The sequence below is a fragment of the Medicago sativa genome, chromosome 4, assembly GCF_051527215.1.
Source record: "Medicago sativa cultivar Bolivia chromosome 4, Bolivia_mono, whole genome shotgun sequence".
In the NCBI taxonomy this organism is placed as follows: domain Eukaryota; kingdom Viridiplantae; phylum Streptophyta; class Magnoliopsida; order Fabales; family Fabaceae; genus Medicago; species Medicago sativa.
Window position 1 is genome coordinate 77,639,056 of NC_140752.1, and position 24,519 is coordinate 77,663,574.

General features: G+C 34.2%; 4 protein-coding genes across 5 annotated transcripts; 2 read left to right on the plus strand and 2 right to left on the minus strand.

Annotated features, from left to right (window-relative positions):
• Positions 1-2,062: 2,062 nt before the first annotated feature.
• Positions 2,063-3,241, plus strand: LOC146932154 (uncharacterized). The gene has a single exon (XM_085703794.1). It carries the CDS (start codon positions 2,117-2,119, stop codon positions 3,071-3,073), a length of 957 nt encoding a protein of 318 aa, XP_085559920.1. The 5' UTR covers positions 2,063-2,116; the 3' UTR covers positions 3,074-3,241.
• Positions 3,242-7,209: 3,968 nt separating this feature from the next.
• Positions 7,210-12,276, minus strand: LOC146932155 (C2H2 and C2HC zinc fingers superfamily protein). Its single transcript, XM_085703795.1, has 5 exons — positions 12,084-12,276; positions 11,651-11,851; positions 8,965-9,043; positions 7,838-7,933; positions 7,210-7,753 (listed from the first exon to the last, which is right to left on the minus strand). Exons 1-5 carry the CDS (start codon positions 12,090-12,092, stop codon positions 7,401-7,403), a joined length of 738 nt encoding a protein of 245 aa, XP_085559921.1. The 5' UTR covers positions 12,093-12,276; the 3' UTR covers positions 7,210-7,400.
• Positions 12,277-14,413: 2,137 nt separating this feature from the next.
• LOC146932156 (PIF / Ping-Pong family of plant transposase) lies at positions 14,414-16,316 on the plus strand. The gene has a single exon (XM_085703796.1). It carries the CDS (start codon positions 14,706-14,708, stop codon positions 16,035-16,037), a length of 1,332 nt encoding a protein of 443 aa, XP_085559922.1. The 5' UTR covers positions 14,414-14,705; the 3' UTR covers positions 16,038-16,316.
• Positions 16,317-19,196: 2,880 nt separating this feature from the next.
• On the minus strand, positions 19,197-23,950 carry LOC146932157 (uncharacterized). 2 transcript variants are annotated; one of them, XM_085703797.1, is made up of 5 exons: positions 22,357-23,950; positions 22,189-22,258; positions 20,838-21,708; positions 20,209-20,650; positions 19,197-19,623 (listed from the first exon to the last, which is right to left on the minus strand). In XM_085703797.1, exons 3-4 carry the CDS (start codon positions 21,666-21,668, stop codon positions 20,222-20,224), a joined length of 1,260 nt encoding a protein of 419 aa, XP_085559923.1. In that variant the 5' UTR covers positions 21,669-21,708; positions 22,189-22,258; positions 22,357-23,950; the 3' UTR covers positions 19,197-19,623; positions 20,209-20,221. The 2 variants fall into 2 exon arrangements, with proteins under 2 accessions (XP_085559923.1, XP_085559924.1); XM_085703798.1 differs by having other exon boundaries at positions 20,838-21,714.
• Positions 23,951-24,519: the final 569 nt, after the last annotated feature.

Genomic DNA, 24,519 nt, shown 5'->3' on the forward strand with positions numbered 1-24,519 from the left:
AGCAAGGAATGAGTGGTGGTTCTGACATATGGGGTCAAAGGCTGGTTGCAAAGACAACATAAATATAAAATTAAATAACCGAAAATGTTGGCAATTGGTATGGAAGGATATGTATATTTTTACTGCTTAGTGATGGATTATCATGCTGATTTTTGTTGTGATTTCTAACTGTGTTTGACAGTCATTGGATCATCAATAAGCACTACGCAGTAAAAATCACAACAAAAATAATATGTGCTTTGTTGGTTTTTGAATTAGAAGTGGCTTTGTTGGTTCTGATAATTTATCTTTGTCACAGATTCATTAGAAGTGGCTGGAATTCATTTATTAACAGCAGTGGACATTTGGTTCAGTTCAGTATCTGTTATTTTAGCAACAGGCGAGTAGTAATGGCTCCTCATTTATCTTTATATATATTTTAGGTTGTATCTCCTTTCAAGTATAGGTTTATGGAGTTGGTTGTAAAGAGTGAGCTGTCAAACACAGACGTTTGCCGAAGTTAAATGGATGTTAGTCATAGGGGTCTGGAGAGCCATTTATCAAACAAATAGGGGAGGTATTTGCTAAGTGATAAAATAGAGGGGGTGTTAGTTACATTTACATATATCTCAGGGGAGGTTAGTGTAATTGTCCCATATTATTATGTTAGTAGGTTTGTTAGTAGTTTCTCCCCTTGTCGTGATTCAATAGATTGGATCGAGCTAAAAGAAAGAGATTAAGGGCACTTCTTAAACCAAGGGGAGGAAAAAAAATAGATAAGCAATTTTTGGGGACATATATTCTAACAGCATGTTCAATCAATATATTATGATATTTTTTAGCTCCTACAGGAAAAAAGAAGCAATGGGAAAATTTAGATTATGACATAACAAAATTATCATTTTTAAGATCATAATTACCTAAACTGAATTTCTAAGCGCTTACCTTATCAATATTTTGTATAGGGTGTTGAATTAAACTCATCGTAATTTTAATATGATATTAGAGTTTAGTCAACATCAGTTGGACTACATGTTATCTTAAAGTTTTGGTTGGATCTAATTAAATCTCACAAAATTGGTTTATATAGTATTATTTACTCCACTTATATACATATTTTGAAATAATGTATCATCTGATACACACTTCTTACGTCAAGAATTGAAAATTTAAAGTGTGATCCAATAACAAATAACCATCATATCTTAGATAGACTCTAATACCATCTTAAAATTTATGTTGGAGTTATTTCTTTTTACTGTCTATATCCCAATTGATTTTATTTACATATCTTAAAATGGTGGGACCCCTTCTCAGACCCTACAAATGCAAAGAGTTATTTTTTTTAGGACGGTATCACGATGTAGAATATAAGTGCTTGTGAAGGGATTCATTATAGAATTCATCCTTACAAAATTGACTTATAAAATTAGAGATGTCTCTCACTTGTGAACAAAAATTCATATCTGAGTTAGGAATAAGATCATCCTTATTTCTCGAAAGAAATAGAGGTGTCAAGTTAATTATTGTTAGTTTAAAAGTAAATAAATAATATAAATGCATTCATATTTACAAACAACAATGATAAATGATATATGAATATTCCAATATTTATACACTCATTCAACATCACATTTTTTCTTTATCTCTTTCTTCATATTACAAAATCAATTTATCACATTTGTCATATCAGTTTCTTTTATTTCTATCTCTTACACACCTTTGGGAAGTCTAACAAACATTTCCATTTACAAATTTGTGACATTAATTAAACATTATACCTTAAAAGTGTAATAATAGAGAAGTCAATTTCTTATGAAATGGTGAGGTCTCTACTTATTCATATCATATCCAAATGTTAGCTCACATCAACCAACTCACACATATCATTGACCCAAGAAAATACTATAATTAATGATAGCAAGGAAAACAATTGGTAGAGTAGTCTAGTAAAGGCTGCTCCTTCTAAAAACCAGTCTAGTCCTTCACTCAAAAGTCAATCTTTCCCACTCATACCCCCTCTTTCCTCTATACTTCCCCACTTCCCCTCTCTATATAATCACCTCTTCATATTCCAACCGACACCCATTTTCCATTTCCACCATAGCAACACAACTGTTTGGTTCCACAAACCAACATGGAGGTGGTTCTACCAGTTGCACCACCTACTCCTCCAGTAGACTTCAACTTCGACAGTAACTGTTCCTCTCCATACATCACTGCTCCTTCTTCCCCTCAACGCTTTGCCAACAACTTCTTCTTCAGTGCTCCTACTAGCCCCTCTCGTGTTTCACCTCTTTTCTCTGAATCCTCTCCTTTCAACACAGACACCAAACCCAACCACAGTAACAATAACTACAGCTTTGGCAACGATGATGATTTTGAGTTCGATTTCAGTGGTAACATCCAAAGAGAGTCTCTTTCCGCTGCCGACGAACTCTTCGACGGTGGAAAGATCCGTCCCATGAAACCCTTGCCACCAAATTCTCCGAGAACCCGAAAGAAAAAAACAGTTCATAACCCTGAGAGAGATTCTAATCCATTTGAAGCTGCAATTGAAGAAACCTTGAGAAAAGAAGAAGAGAAACGAGGAAGAGAGAGGGTAACATCTTCTGGTAGGAAAGGAAGCAGGTCTTTGTCTCCCTTAAGAGTCTCAGACATCGTAGAAAACTCGGAAGATAAAGATGTTTCTGTTTCTTCTTCCACAAGCAACAACGTGAAATCATTCTTGTCTTTCACGAAAGGTTATAGAAAATGGAAGATAAGAGATTTTCTATTATTTCGAAGTGCTTCTGAAGGAAGAGCTAATGAGAAAGATCCTTTGAGAAAGTACACGGCTTTGTCTAAGAAAAATGTTGCGGAAGATGAAGTTAAGAATTCTAGTTTCCGGTCTACTGAGAGTTCCGGTTCGTTTTCGAGGCGGCGTGGACCGGTTTCGGCTCATGAAATTCATTATACAATAAACCGGGCTGTTACTGAGGAGATGAAGAAGAGAACTTTCTTGCCTTATAAGAGAGGTTTGTTAGGTTGCTTGGGGTCTGATAATCGTATGGATCAGATTTCTAGGGGAATAGGGTCTTTCTCACGTTCCTAATCATTCATAATCCATATCTTGTTTTTTTATTATTTTTTTAGAGGGCTCTATGCTGTTGCCAAACATGTTCTTTTCTCATTTTCATGTTGTTGAGTCTGAAATTTGTATGAACATAATATCATAATTGTACCCTTCACACACAAACATATATAAAAAGGTTCTTTCATATGTTGATGCTTTGGTATTTTTTCATATTTGTATGATTTAATTTTGAATGAATTGATTTTATAAAATTGATTCTGATTATTGTAAAGTGATTTATGTTTAGATAAAAGTTAGATGAAAAAGAAAGTTGAAGCTAAAACCAATTTTAGATGCAAAAACTCCAAATTAGATTCAATTCTTGAGGCAAGATTAATTTTACTAGAACATCCAAACATGTCAAAGTTATTTTACTAATTTAGAATCAATTTTACCACTCAATATGGAAACTATAAAAGCATGACAGGAAAAAAGAGGCAAACTTTTAATCTACAATAATCATTAGTGTAGAGAATAATGATCGAAACATGTAAAACAGGGAAAATTTTGTTGCGGATTTGGGCACCCAAAGTCAAATTAAAGGTAAAAAAGGTCATGGTAAGATACCCTAAACTAAAGCATGTGATTATATTTGTCCAAGACTACATGATGCAATGATTGATGACCACTTAACAACGTTCTACCTCTAATTGGAATTGTAATTTAGAAAGAGGAATGATATAACATCTTGGCATGTGTCGTGTCTCAAATTATACCCTCCTATTACTCCTGGTCCCCTCATACCCCCACAACTATAAGAAAAATACAAAAAGAAGGATGGTAGGATCGGGCAGGGATCCTCTCCAGTCACTGGAGGGTCCAGTTGAATCCAAACCATTGATTTAGTTGACCAGTGTTCATTAAAAAGCAATAAAGACCAATTGAATGGTCATGATTGAAACTGGACCTCCTCCTGTGTAGTTTTCACAGGAGAGAATCCCAATCCGGTAGGATCATACACTTTTAATTTTTCAAATCATTTTCATTAAACATTATGGGTGGAAATAGGTCTGATTTTTTTCAAAAAAAAAATTCAAGGTTTAAATCTGGTTTGTTACTTTCATTAAGCTTGATTGAACTATTTGAAGGCTTGATATAGCCTATAGCCTACTTAAAAATATGTTAGAGTTGAAAATAACTTTTATAGAACTTTTGGGAATTTATAAACAAAATAAAAAAGTTTCTGACAATTAGTTTATGTCACTAACAAGGCTGTAAGCAGTGATAACCATGAGATGTTACTAGCAACTTAGTTGTACTATTTGGACCACTGGCACTGTACTGTCCACTTCTAAGTTCTAAGTACCAACTCGCTCAAGAATAAATATCATGGCCCTAAGTAATTGACATACTAATAAAATTAGCAAAAGTAGAGAACAGCACACAGATTGAAAAATGATCAACCAGGTGCTTTGCTCATAATAATGAACACAGCTGCTTAATTGTACTATAGTAATATACTTTAGAGATACTAATGACCTACCAGGTGCCTCCCTCCTCATAATTAACATAGCATTGCCTAATTGTATATGATACTGTTACTTTAGAGATTACAAAAAATCTCAAATATATGATAAATAGCATTGCTTTTTGTTGCTTTAAATCATATATTTGAATTAAATTTCATGTATGTATTTATGTATGTATATACACACTATAATTTTAAACTTTTGAGAGAGGTGGCCTAATAGAAATAGGTCACAGTTCATGTATGTGATTGGATATGCTCGAATCATGAATAGCATGCCGCAATCAGTGATTGATTCAAGCATAAGATATTTTCATCTAAAGAGAGAAAAATATTGGATTAGAAGGGAAGATTTTTCATCCTATATATCCAATACATGAATGTTCATGTGGTTACACGCAGTCTTTTTAAAGAAAAAGCAAAGTCCTTTACGAAAAGAAAGTGTGAGAGTAACTAAGCCAAGGCAAGCATGCAATACTGTCTTTATGTAAAGTCTACTTATGATTATGAAGATCTTTAATGTAATAGGTAACCCAATTCCCTTTTTTTTGCCTACTTTTATTTTTCCCTTTCGGTAGAATGCAAAGCACAACCAACAATTCAAGTGGTACGAGATTTAAACCTTAAATGTTTAATGGTTTGATTTTTACACAAGTTCTTCAATGGAGATTAGTTATCGCTAAACTCTGATGAAAGTTTTATACCTATAACACGATAACAAAATAACAATGCAAATCACTCCTAGCAGAATAATTTGGTCGTGAAGCATTCCCTTACTTAATAGTATTTTGATGAGATGATAAGTGATCTCTTTCGGAGTAATCAAAAGTTTTGGATTCAAATCTACCACTTGTAATGCAGCAGTGTTAAATCTCTCAAGGGAGATTAGTCCCTTCAAGAGATCTTTACAATCAATTGTGGTCATACCAATTCAAAAAATTAGTCTCAGCAATTACGTGCATGCAATAATAGGTTCACACCAAAAAATACTCTAGCACTCCTTGACTAATTAGTAAATAAAAATATTCCTTAACTATTAATATATAATCAGAATGCTCTACACACTTATTAATTTATTTAGCCCCTCAAAGCTGATTTAAAATTAGAAGAGAAAATGGTTGTTCGGATACTATTTGATGGAATAAAAATAAATGTAGGAATTTTTTTTTTTGAAGGAAAAATAAATGTAGGAATTATTGACTATATTTCGATAGTTTCAGCATCATATTAGAGAGAATAATAATATAGGGTATGGCCTTGACCAAAAAAAGTCTTTAAGTAGTGAGTAGTACACCTTAAAGATTATGATTTTTTTCTTATAAATAAGACTAAATTTCTTGTGAAAATCTTTTTATAAATAGGATCTACAAGTAGATAAAAAGAGTTTGACAAACGTGGCCCTATACTAATTTATACTCCCTCCGTCCCAATTTATTTGACCCCTTGACTCATTTCACACAGATTAAGAAAAATGTATAAATAAAGGGGAAAGTGAAATATATTGTATTGAGAATGATAAAAGTAGTATTATTTAGTGTTATATTGTATTGGGAATGATAAAAGTTGTATTGAAAATTGAAATTGGTCAGTTATTTTGGGACACTTTTTTTTAGAAAATGGGTCAGTTATTCCGGGACGGAGGGAGTAACTTTTTAGCTACGGACAGGAGACACGCGTCACTACCGGCCGAAATTATTGACTCGGTCATTTTAAATTCGGACTTTATTTTTCGAGTACAATTTTAAATTAAGAATTTAATGAAGGAAGACTAAGTCGTGGCACATGCTTATTAAAATTTTCATAAATAATCAACTGATGAGGAAAAAAATGTAGAAATCAAAGTACACGATGTAACATGTCCCTTTCTTGTAGATCATACGATTTTGCATAAATAATAAACTGATGAGAAAATATATTCAAAGAACGATATATTTGAAACGATGGAATTGTATTATTACACCTGAGAAAGATGTTACTGAAATACAATGTAAAAGTGCATTGCTTCCATATCCTTATTATTACACAAGGATTAACCTATATATTTTTAAGAGGAAAAAAATGTAGAAATCAAAGTACACGATGTAACATGTCCCTTTCTTGTAGATCATACGATTTTGCATAAATAATAAACTGATGAGAAAATATATTCAAAGAACGATATATTTGAAACGATGGAATTGTATTATTACACCTGAGAAAGATGTTACTGAAATACAATGTAAAAGTGCATTGCTTCCATATCCTTATTATTACACAAGGATTAACCTATATATTTTTAAGAGGAAAAAAATGTAGAAATCAAAGTACACGATGTAACATGTCCCTTTCTTGTAGATCATACGATTTTGCATAAATAATAAACTGATGAGAAAATATATTCAAAGAACGATATATTTGAAACGATGGAATTGTATTATTACACCTGAGAAAGATGTTACTGAAATACAATGTAAAAGTGCATTGCTTCCATATCCTTATTATTACACAAGGATTAACCTATATATTTTTAAATAATTTCCGATAAAAAAAAAAATCGCCCATTTCTAAAAAAAATATTCAAGGATTTTTAACCTGCATTTTATCAGCCTAACTTACATCAGACTTTTAAGTCCTCTCCTTCAGCCTTTTCGCAGAACACGAATACAAATACGACAGAAATTTAACATGCATTGCATAAAAAATTGAACAGTTACATATATTTTACAAGGTACATTCACAAGAGAGAAGAAAAAAACTTGGGAATTAGACACAGTTAATGCCAGCATAAACAAAGCAGGCATAAAGCATAATCCTCAAATTTTTGGGGAAAGACAAGGTTGTTAGTAAATACTTTTACACTTAGTAAGGCTTGTTATAAAGCCCAAGCAACGGTTTCTCCCTCTGTTCCACTCTTTTCCTTGCAGCCTCTCTTGCCTTGAGAGCTTCTTTTTCTTCTTGGGATATAACCTTGGGTTTTTCATTGGGTCTCTTTCTCTTACCGACAGCAAGAGATGACGCGGCAGCGGTTTTTGCATTTCTCATGGGATTCACTCTAACTGGCAACGTTCCTTTATGATGTGTATTTGGTTTGTATTCATCGTCTGATTTGGATTGTGAAGTTATCTTTCCCTTTTTTCCAGATGGTACATTCCGCTCAGCATTTGATGCAAAGTGTGGTGAGGCATATGCTTCATCATGGGTCACCCACTTGCCTGTTGAAATTTAAACAAGTAAATATGGTATTGACACGAATATTATTACTATATACATGTAAATGAGGAGTACAACACTCATACCAATGGCATCAGAATAGTAAAATCCCGACTTTTGATCATAGCAAAATCCATTTGTTTTATGGTAGTAATAGCCTGAACTGCTGTCAAACTCCCATTCTGCCAAAGCACACGGCAAAAATCAGCATCGAGGTAAAAAAAAATCAATATTGCAGTAAGGAAATACACTAACAAGTCTTCTTGAGTTATATGTTTGTGTCCATGAACAAATGTATGAAGCTACATGGGTATGCAAGATTAAACTGCCCAGAAAAGATAATGAAGATAATTAGATAACAAGTAAAAGTGGCCCAGGTTTCTCAAAAACACCAGAGCACCACTCTTGAAAGGGCGGTAATTTGGTTTGGCTAGTACTCCCTCCGTTTCAAAATGAGTGTCGCTTTAGCCAAAAAAAATTGTTTCAAAATGAATGTCACTTTCAGTTTCCAATGCAATAATAACTTTTTCTTTTCAATTGTACCCTCCAATTAATACTCTGCACACTACTTCCAAAATATTACTTTTAAAACTAACCAATAGTTAATAAGGATAATTTGGTAAAATAATCATTCTCTTTCTTTTAATCATTGCATTTCTTAATATTTGTGTAAACATCTAAAACGACGCTCATTTTGAAACGGAGGGAGTAGTAATTATGTATAACGAATTCTACCACATAAGCAATTTCCAATCTTTAACACAGTTTTCCATTTTCTTAATTTATTACTCAAATAGATAATTCTGTGACAACTGCAGCATGCAAGGCGTACAATATCAATCTTTGAACTCATTTGGAACATCCAGTTATAGAAGGCAACCCGTGGTCCCCCACTTTATCCCGACAAAAACACCTTATGAGTGCAATGATTCCTAGTTACTTTCGTAAAGATGTGTGGCAAAATAATTGTGCACTTCTGCTTTGAAAGACAGCATAATATTGAGTAACTTCCAGAAATTGAGCTCTCCTAAGTCCTAACAGAGATGTCACTAAAATTCTTTTTTCTTTGTATATCGCTACAACTCATTCCTTACAGCATCCGCCAATTAGGTCTAAACATAGTTTTAATGTTGAAACATGTATAAGACTATGCTAACGAACAGTTGATTAGAACTCTATCAAGAGAAATAGATGCAAGGACATTCATACTTACCGCCTTGAGAATCCAATTCATGTGATTCTCTAGCTTCCTCAAACTTCGCCTTATCCTTTAGATAGCTACGCTCTGCTTTCTGCATTAGAATAAAAAGAAATGGATATATGAAACGCTATATACCTCATCTATGTGTTCAAATCTAAAAACAATGTATGAACTAAGAAGTAGTCATGCAACATATACATTTCCCATTTTTAAACACCAATATAGGCGCTAATTTCTTCCTACTTCCAGTTCATTTTCAATTCTTTGAATGAGTCAACATTTGACTTAATGAGTCTCTTTGGGAATCCAACATCTTTATTAAATATAAAATCATTCATGTGTTTCATTTAAGAGCAGTGCTAGATCTAGATATTACAAAAAAAAAAATTAACACAAGAAAAGCAAGAATATGTATGTGTCATGTTTTGGACAAGCTAAGAATTATCATGTCCTTATTTGATGGAAATCAGGCGCATGTTTTGCCGAAAATCAACAGAGTACAATAGTTTCGTGTGTTTCATTTTCTAATATTCCCTAACAATGAGCATTTCCTTTCATTTAATAGCCCATGCTTTTGGCATAGTTGGCTCATGACATGTATCAAATCTTTCACCAAAATAGACCAAGCTTATGGGATAGTTGGTTCATGACATGCTATCTAAGCACAACATAGACATTTTCCTAACAAGAATCCTGCCTGATTAGTTTTCATTCATGTTGGTAATTCAATTCTCTCTGTCTCAACATATTCTAATAAGAGATCAAGTAAGATACTGTAATATTTAAGATACAATAAATATTATGATATCAATCTAACACTCCCCCTCAATCAAAAACTTACTTAGCTTTAAGATTTTTACAGATGAGTCGCTCTTTCAGAAAGGAAAATATAATATGGACTAGGCAAGACATGGTTCAGAAGGAAACTTAATGAGGCTGGAGATGCCAAAAATGAGCACCAGTGAAAAGAAGAGTAAAAACAAGAGTTCATCAGATGGGATGGATGCGATTCGGTGTGGCCACAAACATTATATGGTAACATGGTGTTGATAGTAGTCTTTGGATGTAAGCATGTAGGACAAAAGAACCATGTTAAATTGTGTAGTTTTAGTGATTACTTACTGGTATTTATACAAGCATGGGTAGACGGGGATGTGACATTATCCCGACAAATGTTACAAGAGCTATGAATCGAGAAATCACACGACGATACACTGTCTGTTGGCCTCTAGTATAAAAACTCAATCTGATGATGAAAGTTATTTTTTTTTTAATATAATCATAAAGTCGAAGAATATTGAGTTTTTCTTGACATTTGCTTGGCTTCCAAAGAACAATGGTGCAAGTATGAATATTTGATTTGGGATATTGCTAAGTAATATCTTGATCGTGATTTGGGAAATTTGATTTCGAATAATGAAGGAGAATATGAATTGAATACATTGAAGAAAGCTCTTGGATGACAAAGTTAGAGATTGTTGGGTTCCAAAATACATAATTTGAAGAATTAAAGTGATAGTTTAATATTTCATTGTAGATTCACATATCTTAATTTAGACATTAAAATGGAAAAGGACGTGATAGATGAGGAGTATATTGTGAAATTGTTTGATTGTAGAATTGTAAGATATATTACATATAAAACCATTAATGTTTTAATCCAATAGTATAATCTTTTGGGGGTACAACTGAGTATGAGTTTATCGCTCCCATTCTTGTAAGTTGTAAATAAATGTTAAATTGCAGCACAAAGTACATGCGTAAGTTACTTGACACTTGTCAGCTTCAAGCCCAAAGGGCTTTTGCATGAGTGTTGTTCTAGATAAAAATATGTGCATTCACTCGATAGCTTAACCTTTTGTTCTAGATAAAATATGAATGATGCATAAACTAATTATTTGAGGGTTAAATTAGAGAAAAAATTTATTAGTTTGAAAAGATTAAACGATACTTAATATAATATATTTTTCATTTACTAAATTGACGTCAATTTAAAACAATGAGAATGAAAAACCCTTCAGCATGACCGACTTTCAGTTGGAAATGAATCATGCAGTTGATGTTGTGTTGAAAATGATGACAGACATTAATATGGATTCAAAATAATTTGGCATATTCTTCTTTCTACATTATTAACTCTAATATGTACGCAGCAAACCTTCTTATTTCAAGTCTAGACTACAGATCAAATGAAAACAACTCAGCCCTGTTCACTTACTTATGATAATGCTAAACAATAAAATATAAAAACCACGAAATAAAAATAAGTTATTCTCAGGAAAACTATGTACAGTGCATGCAAACTAATATATGGAACAAATATGGTTTTTACAATAGATCCCTGAGCACTTGATTGAAAAACACAGCTTCTCTAAAGTGGAGTTTCAGTAAAGTTATATATATTGAATATTATAAATCTACTGAAAATATTACTCCACTAATGTTGTATTGCTAAGAATTGAAGATACAAGACAAGGCTTGGCCTGGTTACTGATATAACCCAAAGTTTTCTATCAATGTGTGCTATCAATGTGATTTTTATTTTCATAAGTAAATTCTGTATTTAAAAAAGCTATTATTCGACTAATATTCATCAACACCACATTCAAACTTGCTAGTAAACTTTCCAATGAAATGCAAATGAACCTATGCACCTTGACAGAAACAATCATATGTTTAATAAGAAGAAAAGTCTTACCGCTTCGATTTGCACAAGAGCATTAGCTGTTTCTTTGTGTTCTTTATCTTTAGCAGCATTCTCTTTTCGCATAGTCGCGAGCCGCTTCGTAACATTTTCCTTATGGCGTGTTCCAAGCTCATGATTTCTGATGCTGGAAGGGTTGTTTGATATGTAAATTTTGCACACATCACACCATTTGTTTCCCTGACTTACCCAGTACTGCAAAAACGAGAAAAACACTTCATAATCAATAAAAAGTGCATAGAAATTATCAGGCACAATTCAAAACCAAACAAAGTGCATCTAAACTACATCTAAACAATTTTTTTTTTTTTTTTGTGATTTTGATATGAAGTGTCGTAATATTTTTAAGGGAATACAAAAATTGAAGAAAATAATGCATTTTTAGGATAATAAATTGAAATTGTGAGTAAGATTTTGTTGATCAAACCTCAGTCATGGTAGCAAATTAGGGTTTGAATGAAGAGCGAAGGAAGCTAAGCTTGAGAGGTAATTCACCAAACTCTGTTCAATTTTGAAAACCCTAATTCACCGCAATCGGAACAAGCTCTGTTACTTCTTCTCTCTTCGTGTTGTTTTTGGGGGGAATTAACGGAGATTTTTACTTTTTTTGTCAGATCATTGTTTTTTCTTCGTTGCGAACAGAAAGAAAGAAGACTACTGGCAATTCTTGTGGGCCTATTTCCAATCTAAATGGGCTTTAATTGGGGCTAGCTGCCCAGGCCCAGTATAAGGTGTAACCCACCCAAGTTAAAGAAGAAGGATATGATAAATTAAAATCAAGATAATATTTGCATATTTGTACACACAAAAAATTATGTACAGTTTTTTTTTTTTTTTTTTTTGTTTTGTTTTGTTTTGAAATGTTGTCATTGTGAGAACCTCTTTGATGGATGGTCTATAGATAACTTTATTAATGTTTGTAGTTCGTTGAACCTTGTCCTAACTTTGGTGATCTCCAAAACTCAAGTAACCTATAATTTCAGGTTCAAATCCTCTACTACCACATGATGATTCTATACGACATGAATCATTAATTCCAGTCAACTACAAACAATCGACAATACGTATTTTTTGTTTATAGAAAGCATAAGAGTTTATTTTTTTTCGCACTTTTTTTGGTTACATGCATTGGGGGATTTGATCCCGATTCATTACATTAAACAAAATTTACTCTCATTGTTTCTTAACATTTTTTCAAGTAACAATCTTGTTCTTTATCTTTTTGATCGATTTGCATATGAATTTTTTAAGCTTCAAATATATAGTTCTTCACTATGTTTAAATATGAATTTTAGATTTAATGTTTGGACATTCATATGCAAACAATTTAAAATGTAAAAAAATGATGTGAAAAAAGATAAGCAACAAAATCGTTATCTAAAAATAAGATAAAAGCATGATGAGTATGTCCCGTGAGCATAACTCAGTTAGCAAGACAATGCATTAATATGAATATGAATTTTATCCACTGGCTACTTGAAAAATAACATCAATGTTTAATGTTTTTTTATTTAAATAAATGTTTAATGTTACTTTTTTCGACAGAAAAATGTTTAATGTTACTCAAAAAATATAATGTGGATAAAAATAAGTTCCTTAAAAAAACATGAATGTTTAATGTTTTGTTGGTAAAAATTAGGGGGGTGTATTGGATTAGGATTTTAAAAGACTATTTTAATAAAAAAAGTCTTTAAGATTTTAAAAGACTGTGTGAGATTGTATTGATTCTCTGAGATTTTAAAAGACTTTTTATGTAAAAGACTTTATACACTCAAGATTTTAATGGATTTATCACACTGACTTTTAAGGATTTCAAAGGATTTTATGGGATTTTAAAATTTTAAAGGATTCAATGAATTTTAAGGGAAAAAAGAACAAACTTACAAGTGTGAATGATAAAAATAATGAACAAATAAATTCTAGCGTTTGAATAAAGAAAAATAAAACCAATAAAAAATTCTTTTACTATTGATTTTAAAATTTTAAAGATTTTATGGATTTTATAAGATTTTATGGGACTAAAAAACACTCTTAACACATTATTCTCCATACACATTTTTTATTTGTTAAAAATGTTATTCCCACAAAATTTTAATGTTATGACAGCCCTTACAAATCTTTCAAAAAAAAAATATTGTGTCAGCCCTCATTTTTTGTTTGAAATTAGAGAAGTCGTTTGAGTTTTTCTAAGAGAGGTGAGAGAGAGAGAGAAGAGAGGAGGAGAGAGAGAGAGAGAGAGAGAGAGAGAGAGAGAGAGAGAGAGAGAGAGAGAGAGAGAGAGAGAGAGAGAGAGAGAGAGAGAGAGAATGGAGAGATAGAGAGACGAAGAGAGAAAGGAGAGAGGGGGGAGGGGAGAGAGAGAGAAGGGAGAAGAAAGAGATAGTAACTTTTATATGAAAAACAATCCCAAGAAATCTCATCTTTTCATGAAAGACTTTTTCTTTTTAAAATTAAACTACAAAATCCCACAAAATCCATCAAAATCCAATTTATTAAACAATCCTTCGAAATTTGAATGATTTTGAATACCATGAGACTTTTTTTAAGTGATGAAAAGTCTTGATTGAATACCTCAAGACTTTTTTAAAATGACAAAGAGTCTTGATTGAATACCACATGACTTTTTTTAAGTTGCAAAAAGTCTTGATTGAATACCACATGACTTTTTCATAATTAAAAAGTCTTTTAAAATCTCATAGAATCCTAATCCAATACATCCCCCTTACTATAAAAAAAGAATGGGTGGGAAGATGGAGTAGTGGTGCTGAAGTAGGCAGTGACCGGCTACTGCCACCACCACCAACACCAGAAGCAGACAGAGAAAGTGACACAACACAACACAACAAATGCTGCAATAGATCCCAAACCCAACACACACTTTTCCTTCTAACATTATTATTATAGATAGATTTATTTATAGCAACACCATGTCCGTCTCACTGAAGAGTTAGATCCATCATCGTCATCGTCATCAGAAATCAAAACCCTAATTCAAACCAAATTGGGGAAAAACTGCAGGAGAAATTAGGGTTTTGATTCAGAACTAGTAATGGATCAATGGTTCCTCGTTATGCTTTCAAATCTCCTTCACCTCCACAACTCCCTCGACCCAACCACCGACACTCTCTCTTCCACCGCCACTTCCTCCACCTCCTCCGCCACCTCCCTCCTCCAATCCTCCTCCATCGCCCCTCTCCTTCTCTTCACCATGGCCTCCGTTCTCTCCCATGTCGCATCCACCCGAACACCATCCTCTCCTTCCAACCACCACAATAAACGCCGCCGCCGTAGTCGCAACCCAAACGCCTCCGACTACTCCGTTGCCGCCTTCCGTGCCCTCTCAACGGAACACATCTGGTCCCTCGAAGCTCCACTCCGTGACGCTCAGTGGCGTTCTCTCTACGGCCTCTCCTACCCCGTTTTCACCACTGTCGTTGATAAACTCAAACCCCACATCGCCGTTTCAAATCTCTCTCTTCCGTCAGATTACGCCGTCGCTATGGTCCTCTCTCGTCTTGCTCATGGTCTCTCTGCGAAAACCGTCGCGAATCGTTACTCTCTCGAGCCTTACCTTGTTACCAAAATCACTAACATGGTCACGCGCCTTCTTGCCACTAAACTCTACCCAGAATTCATCAAAATCCCAGTTGGTCGTCGCAGACTCATCGAAATCACACAATCCTTTGAAGAACTCACTTCACTTCCTAATATGTGTGGTGCTATTGATTCCACCCCTGTTAAGCTTAGGTCTGGTCCTAGTTCAAACCCTGCTACTTATCTTTCGCGTTACGGTTATCCTTCGGTTCTTCTTCAGGTTGTTTCTGATCATAAGAAGATTTTCTGGGATGTTTGTGTTAAAGCACCTGGTGGAACAGATGATGCTACTCATTTTAGGGACAGTCTTCTTTACCAGCGTTTAACTTCTGGTGATGTTGTTTGGGACAAAGTGATCAATGTTCGCGGTCACCATGTTCGTCCTTATGTTGTTGGTGATTGGTGTTATCCTTTGTTGCCGTTTTTGCTTACGCCTTTTTCTCCGAGTGGGATGGGTACTCCTGCGCAGAATTTGTTTGATGGGATGCTTATGAAGGGTAGGTCTGTGGTTGTGGAAGCTATTGCTTTGCTCAAGGGGAGGTGGAAGATTCTTCAGGAGTTGAATGTGGGTCTTCATCATGTGCCGCAGACTATTGCTGCGTGTTGTGTTTTGCATAATTTGTGTCAGATTGCTAGGGAACCTGAACCGGCGGAGTTGTGGAAGGATCCTGATGAGAGTGGAGCTCAACCTAGGGTGCTGGATAGTGAGAAGTCTTTGTATTTCTTTGGGGAAAGCTTGAGGCAAGTTCTCACTGAGGATTTGCACCAAAAGCTCTCATCAAGATAGTTACCTTTACTGATATGTTATTGTTGATGGTGAGGGTAAATCACCTCGTGATGTTAGATTTTTATTTAATTTGTTTTAAAAGAAGAATTTTTTTGCTCTTGTAGGAGTAGGATGCTTATTATGTATTTTTATGTTGATTGATTTTAGTAACCTGTTGTAGAACTAGATTATAGAATTTGTGGATGTGTTCAACTGTAATGGCTACTTGACTTGTGGATGAGGAGAACTATTGTACTAACATTAGATTTGAATGAGATGTTTCGGACAAGTTTAACTTAACTCTATTGGCAGAGCTTCATCATTTTGCCATTCAGCTTCTTTTACATCCTTTTTCCGTTGTCAAGTTTAATCAGTTTGCAGAAGTATTAGACAGAAAATAGTTTTACGAAGATTTTACTTGAGTTATTTTGACTGCAAAATATATTCGCAAGCTCATGTTTTAATAGTTAGTTTGCTTTTAACCTATGATGAAATTTATAGCAGCATTAATACTCAGTAGATTGCTCCCTGAATGTCAAGCTGTTCTAATATATTGTTAACATGGGTTTTGCTTCGTGTTGGCTGACATAATGGTCAAGCAGATAACAAAATAACGAACTTATTGGTGTTTGGTTGTGATGCAAAGTTATTGAAGTTGCACAGCATTTTTTGAAAGTCAGTTCAGCCAATGGAATTGCTGAAGGTGGCGAGATCAGAATGCAATATTCTCAGGGTTAAGAAAGTTACAGAAAGGGGATCATAAATTTAGAATCACTTACAATTCTGTTCCTCTTTAAGCTGCACCTTAAGTGTTTATCCTCTTTCATTGCATATTATGTTTTATAGCAAATTATCAATACCCCTCTTTCTGTGAGACGTCCTGAGAATATGCTTATCTGGCATTAGGAGAAGGATGAAAATTATTCTGTTAGACCAGCTCACCGCATTCTGTGCGAGGAGAGAATTATTTCCCTGTCTGAATCATCAAACAGTAGATTGTTGCCCGAATGTCGAGCTGTTCTAATGTTTTGTTAACTTGGTTTTAGCTTCGTTTTGGCTGGCACATAATGCTTGAATAGATAACAATATACCGAAGTTACTGGTGTTTGGTTGTGATTCCAAGTTATTGAAGTTGTGCAACATATTTTAAAGTCAATTCAGCATGGAATTGCTCAAGGTGGCAAGATCAGAATGAAATATTCTCAGGGTTAAAAAAATTATAGAAAGGGGATCACAAATTTAGAACCGCTTGCAATTTAGCTCCTCTTTAAGCTTCACCTTTTGTTTTTATCCTCGTTCATTGCAAATTTACTCTCCACAGCAAATTATCAATATCTCTATTTTTGAGACGTCCCGAGGATGTCTTATTTGGCATTGGAAGAAGGCTGGAAATCATTCTAATAGAGATCAGCTCGCCGCATTCTCTGCAATTAGAGAAATATTTTACTGTCACTGAATCATCAAATGGTAGATGTATTGATTTATAGAAGAGGATTTGGAATGTTCCAGTCCTAAAAGTGCTCAGAATGTCCTGTGGAGATTAGCCAAAGATATCCTTCCAACACGAAGCTAAGGAAAAAATGGCATTAACTTGGATGAGCTGCCTTCTTTGTAACACACCATTGGAAAATATTGATCAATTATCTACGCAATGCCCCCTCCTGGATATTCGAACTTGGATGTTGTATTGACTATCAGCCTCCAATGTCCTGGCTCAACAATTGTTTAGTGTCTCTTTTGGCAGATTTGGAAACATAGGAACCAAACTGTTTTTACCTAAGATGTCTTTGATCCCGTTGGGATTGCACAAAGTGTATCTCTCTTTGTGGAGGAGTTTAAACAAGCCAATCCTTTTCCTAAAATAAATACAGAAGCCGTTGCAGTGCCTACGCGGGCTTCTTCCCCCCTGAATCGACGTGGATGCTGAGTGTTTTGCTGATCGAAAACTGGTTTGGGGTCTAGTGGCTAGAAATTCTTCTGGCTTGGTGATGTTTGCTGCAACAAAGGCTGACTGGGACATCTATGTCCCTGCCAATGGAAGAGTGTACGGGTCTTTGGCGGTGCCTTGCTTTGACCGAGGAACAACATTTCGCTAACCTCTCCATTGAAATTGACGTTGAGGCACTGTTTACTGTTTATGCCTCTATGGAGCTCCTATGTTTGCTGAGATTAAGCTCATAATTTTATATTTAGATTGTCTTTCTATATTGGAAAATGATATAGGGTTGTTAGTAGAGTTTGTAATTCAGTGGCTCGTAGCTTTCGAATGTTGGTTGTAGCTTTCGAGTGAGTTGTATATCTGACCGGAATGAACAAAGGTGCAACAATGTATACTTCTTTCCACATACATTAGAATCTAAGAATGTTAAATTAGTACACTCTGACGACAATACACAAATATAAAAAAAGAGTATAAATTATAAGACTTTCAAATGTAAAATGTATATAAAAGCATTCGTTAAGATAAGTGCACTAACTTATTAGTTATTACCACCCATCAAGGCAAAGCTAATCCTAAACCTACGATTCATATCTTAAGCCACGGTTCTGTAGACTATTTTACAAGAAATATTGTTGCGGCCACCAGCAAAATCACTGATGTGTTGCAAATGTGTTTAAAGATCATGGAACAATCTCATTAAATTTTCCTACTTTGTGAGTAAAAGAAGCAAGTTGCACATCTCTCGTAGTCTTCTAATCATTGAAAAATTCAATATGAAACTTCTCTCATGTGATAGTGACAATGAGAAACCAATGCTTGTCAAATCCCTATTTCCCAACAACGTAGCAAGGATCGAATCCTATGACAGTTGCAACTGTGTTTTCTGTCCCAATGGTATTTACCCACACACTACTAATCATGATAAGTTGATCATGTTATCATGTGGAACCCAACAGCTAATGTAATGAGGTTACCTCATTCCCCATGCTCCTTCACTCGGTAATTGTTACATTGATGAATCAATGTATTGTTTTGGAGTCGTTAATGATGACTTCAAAGTTGTTAGGCTTAGTTTATCTCATATCAATCCGGCGAATATGTTTTATCAAAGAGCAGATCAACTGCATGATGCTAATTGCTAACAAGAGAGTGAAACTATGAAATTATAATTTCATTCATACATATCTACATCACTCTCTTAAATAGACATGTACAGAACCAAACCAAGGTCACCAACATTTAAAAATTAAAACAGAAACTGAAACTTCCAATTATAGGCATGAGAAAACAGTACAAAAAAATGGGAATATCTACAGTGTATACAGAGACATTTCACCATGCTTTGTAAAGCAGCAATTTACCAATAAAGTAACTATCAGCAAGCATTTTTAGACTGTTTTTTTTGTTTATAAGATTTATATTCTGAGCTGAAGTGTAGAATATCATGTTGCTTGTTACTACAAATTGCATCAATGTGCATATAATATAAGCTCAAACATTTGGAAATTATGAAAGCTCTAATGGTTAAACAGTTGCCTTGAAGAGAAGGATATGAACTTTGTCAATGGAAAAATACAAGAAACCACCAACAGAATGAGTGACATAGGAACCAAAGCTAGTACCTACAATGCAATGCCAAGCTGGACCATAGGTAGAATCAAATTCCTGTAACAACAAAATATTCCCAAAGTTAGCAGGTAATAAAATAATACCAAACAGAGTTCTAATTCATTTGTTAAAAAATTACACACCAAGCCAAGATAAAGTTACAACTGACAAAATTACACTCAGGATATCACATAATTAGAAAATTCAAGATTACAACTTTAATATCATTTACCAATACCTGAAACCTCCATGAATGAAATGAGGGACCATCTAATCTAACTTTTTTATATTTCACAAATAACTTCCACACCAAGCCAACTAAGTTCATTAATAAATACAACCAACAAAACTATAGCCATACTTTTCAGGTTTTGGCCATATGAGAGTCACATCACATGCACAAGTCCAAAATATAGTGTAAGGATGGAAACTTTTGGCAGTAGTGAACATAGAATTGTAATAATTGTGTACTAGAAACTGTAACATTTTGTAGTTATGAATAAGCACAAGTTTGAGTGATGATGCTGTGAAATATTTTTGCATTAAAATCTGACAGTATCCCCACAAAATGAATTATTTTAGATCGGTATCTTAAAATTCTATTTCAAAACTAGTTAGACCTAAAACTAGTTAGATCCGTACCTTGAAAGATCACTTAAGAGTTGGACCTGAACTTCGAAACATCCATCATGGCCAGATGCAAATCAAGATTGTGGGCTGGGTCGTTATATTCCTTCACATCGAAGGTGTTATCTTTTAAATTGACGTGCACGAACAAAACTGTGAACTGTTTTCGAAGTGCCTGGGCCAACTGATATTGTATGGGAGACAAATAAAACCATTCTCTTTCACTTATGGATGACGACTTGACTTCAAAAAAGGAAATCGTGCCATTTATTGTATCACGGACGGCTATGTCATATGAAAGATCGGATTCATCGGATTCGTCTGGTCCATTCACCCAATCCACATCATACTTTGGAGCTGGATACCTACCCTTCAGATGCTCAAGTGCATGTTCCTCTCCTTTTCTGCCCACCTCTCGGGCTTCTTCCTTCGATTTTATCATGGATCTTTCATGTCTCTACAACAAAAACAACAACAAATAAAACAACATTGAGGTTGTACTTATTAAAAAAAAAAAAAATCTGGTACAACAAATACAAGAGCTGTCACACAAACAGCAGAAGGCATTAATCAATAACATCACATATGCAACAAAAATACAACTGCTCTTAAGTTGGGACTGTAACAAAATTTAACATACTTACATTTCTGACTGTTTGCCATGGATAGAACGCGTAAACTTCACCTTCAAGTTCTTTGTTCTTGTCTTGTCTGAAACTGAAAGAAGCTAATTGTTGAGCAAGAAAATGGTGTTGCGAGATTTCCAGCTGTAGTTTAGCCTTCCATCTATTACATGGGTGCCTCTCAAATGCCTTTTTGGCAGCTGCTCTATAACGATCTCCGATAACTTCAACTTCCTCTAGAAGTTCTTTGTGCTCACTAAGAAAATTCGCAAGAGCTTCTTTATAATAATCCTCTTCCACATCGGTAGGTTTAACTTCAACAATTGGTTTCGCAGTGATTTGCCTATCCGACTCTCCTAACTTCGGATCATCCTCATCTGACTCTCCTAAGTTTGGATCCGCCTCATCTGACTTTGGATCCACCTCATCTGACTTTGACTCTCCTATTTTTGCATCCGCTTTATTAGATTCCTCAGGTAGAAAATCAGACATCCCCAAATAAACGTCATATGCTTTCTTCCAAACTTCGGAAACAAAAAAACATTGTAAGACACTGCGTCCACTCATCAGGACTGTTTCCTCCATAGCTTCTATACACCCAAGAGTCGATTCCAATTCATTTCTTCCTGGCTGTGGAACAGGTGTGTATTGAAGGTTTTCTACCTTCTCTAACATTACCTCAACAGGGACACTCAAGCTAATTAGACCCTTATTTTCCTTCACGAAAACTGAGGATATCATAGGGGGATGTTTGAGGAAAAGGTACTTGACACAGCCAGTCATTACTATATCATACTTAACCTTCGACTCTAAGTGTTTCCATAAGAGAAGCAATAAGTCATCTTTTTGCATGTGCAAAACTTCCTTGCTGGAATTGCAAAACTCGAGAAAGCTGAAACTACATTTTTAAAAAAAAGAAGTCAATATTAATGTAATATAGGGGTGGCAAAAATACCCATGCCCACGGGTAGGGGTGGGCATTGCTAATCTAATTGAAGTTAATGCTAAAGCAACTTTTAGAAGAAATAAATTCAGTGTTAATTTTGTCAAAAAAAAAAAAATCACTATGTTAAAGAACTCGATTGAAGGATTTGTGTAATTACTCTGAAATTTCACCAACTTGTTTCATCAGCCACAGAATATAAAAGCAAAGAATTAAAGCTGAATTCAGACAAATATATGTTGCTCATTCGATTATCAATTATCATGTTCTCCAAATGAGCTATTTCTACATAAAATTGCAAACACTTTGATAAAAGGCATAATATGTTCCAAACTAAGATACAAACAGGAGATTGAGTTTCCCACAGATCACAAATCAACAAAACATAAACATTTTCCAAGCTACAGTTACTGTTAAAAAAAAACATACCTTATGATAAAAAATTGCGTCCAGCCGCAGAGATCAATTAAACAGATGTGACTTCAAAATATTTTCAGCACTGTTCAAAAAAAAACAATAAGCTTTGAATTCAAACATATGTATAAAATTGAATTGAATTTGAAAAAGAAAAAACTAAATAATTAATCATAAACATACCTTATGAGGTTAAATTGAAGTTTTATTTGGACCACTCCTTTATTCCAGTAACCATTTCCATCGACAAGGAGACCATGACACATAAACTCAAGGGGTGAATCGCCGCCAATCACATGCTCAAAGACACGCATTACTTTAGATCCGCACGGCTTCTCTTTAATGGCCGCAAATTGAAGTTGACAAGAAAAAAGACTCAAAGGAGCATGGTCAACTGTTATTTTGACATCAGAGTTAACCTTCAATTCAACTGAATTCCCCCAACTGTGAAGGTCTGAGATCTAGTCATGGATTCTTTGTTGCATGGGAACCGCACAGAACACACTAACACCCGGTATTTGCAGGAGGCCTCTCGAGGATCAGGCAAATTCAATCTATACAGGGCACTATGAAAAACATCTATGGGCGAATCATCCATCTTTGCAGTTCAGTTGAAAACAAAATTCGATTTTTGGACAATAAAATAATAATATCATTTCAGCTGAATCAAAATTCAAAATTTTTATAAAACCAACAAAGGTTATTTGCAGCAACCAACAAACAGAATATTTTTTACCTCAATTATGCGGTTTAAATCAAAACAAGATGGTATCAATTCAGAGTTAGTACACACATCAGAGACAGTGGTGTTTTGGTCATTAAATTTACATAGAGTTCTTTCTTGTTTTGGTCATTAAACAGTGGTGTTTTGTTGCAAATAAGCCTTTCTAAATGGAACATTCAACACACATCATCAGTAACAAAAAATGAACATTCAACACATCTAACCAAAATCAAAACACCTATCTTTACACTTAGAAATTTCACACTGTAGAGCCATAATCAAGAACTAAAGATTAAAGTTGATTATAATAATTAGAAAAGTTTTTGGTAGGGAGTGGCCCAGCTAATCCTCCTAATACAGTCTATCATAGTGTATTAAATGCTTAGTTTTTAATGCTTTGAACGAGTAGGCTACGGTGGTAGTATCTATTGCCAAGAGAAGAAAGGTAGAGAGAGATACTATAAAAGAATTCAGAAAAAGGGGTAAAAAAATTATCTTTTACATTGACGCGCTAATGATAAAATTTGTCGTTCAAACATAAGAAAATTGTTGAAGGAAAGGGGGAAAAATAAATATAAAAGAAAAGGTAAGAGATCTGGAAATAGAAAATCAACAAAAAAAATTCAGGTTAATTTTCCGCCGCTGCTGGGTTGACCTCCGGCATGGTGTCTCCGATGAAAATAGTCCAATTAATATTTTGATTTGAGAGTTTTGTTGAGAACATCAAGCAGGTTCTACTTCAGAACATAGTTTTATCAAGAGAAGCATTTGGTGGCTGGAAAATGAAGAAATGACAGTCTCAAAAACAAACTCTGAAGATCTGAGAAATAAAAATAACAATTTTATAGAGGACAAAGAGTAGATCAATATGGTGGTTTTATTTTAGCATGGGGTGGTTGGAGTTGATGGAAAAAGAAGAGAGAAGGTTCAGTTTCATGGTGTTCTCAGTTGAGAGAAATAAGAAGAAAAAGGGAATGCATGCAGAGAGATAAAGTTGGGAGTTGGAAGTATGACAAGGGATAGGCATCGGTGGTGTTAACACGTGAGAGAGACAGGGCGCAAAAACCAGTGAAGAAACATATAATATCCCTTTTATTTTCTTTTCTTATTTGTTAAATAATATCCCTTTTATTTTCTTTTCTCATTTGTTATGTTGATTTTTTTTAGGAATTTTTTGTTATGTTTATTTCTATTTTTATTTTGAGATATAATTTTTTTAATTGATTTTGAGATATAATATAATACTTTTTTTTAATAGATTTTAAGATATAATATTATACTTACTAAATCATTTTTTTATCATGATATTGATACGAAGTTTTCACAGTCGATTAACGGTGACTAATCTTTGTCGGAAAAACTATGGAACATACAAATTGTGTTCTCCCCTCTCAACCAATTTTCTTTTTATACGCATAAGATAGAAATTTTCTTGTCAAAAAAAAAACCACATGCTTAAGAGTTCAAGTTCATTACCACTTGAATCAATCTATTGTTGGTTACGTACTAAATCATTAATAGGATTAAATTAATGTTAAACAGATCTTCATAATCCTAACTCAGTTAATAGAAATATTGTAATATGCAACGTGGTTTGATCATCTTAAAAGGTGAAAATCTAT

What these genes read in the sequence shown, in the direction of transcription:
- LOC146932154 (XM_085703794.1), top strand. Translation starts at nt 2,117, where the DNA reads ATGGAGGTGGTTCTACCAGTTGCACCACCTACTCCTCCAGTAGACTTC.
- LOC146932155 (XM_085703795.1), bottom strand. An exon ending in TGAATTGGATTCTCAAGGCG is followed by an intron (nt 7,934 to 8,964) that starts GTAAGTATGAAT and finishes GTGCTTTGGCAG; the next exon opens with AATGGGAGTTTGACAGCAGT. An exon ending in TTACTATTCTGATGCCATTG is followed by an intron (nt 7,754 to 7,837) that starts GTATGAGTGTTG and finishes AAATTTCAACAG; the next exon opens with GCAAGTGGGTGACCCATGAT.
- LOC146932157 (XM_085703797.1), bottom strand. Translation starts at nt 21,668, where the DNA reads ATGCAAAAAGATGACTTATTGCTTCTCTTATGGAAACACTTAGAGTCG. An exon ending in CATGGCAAACAGTCAGAAAT is followed by an intron (nt 20,651 to 20,837) that starts GTAAGTATGTTA and finishes TTTTTGTTGTAG; the next exon opens with AGACATGAAAGATCCATGAT.
- LOC146932156 (XM_085703796.1), top strand. Translation starts at nt 14,706, where the DNA reads ATGGATCAATGGTTCCTCGTTATGCTTTCAAATCTCCTTCACCTCCAC.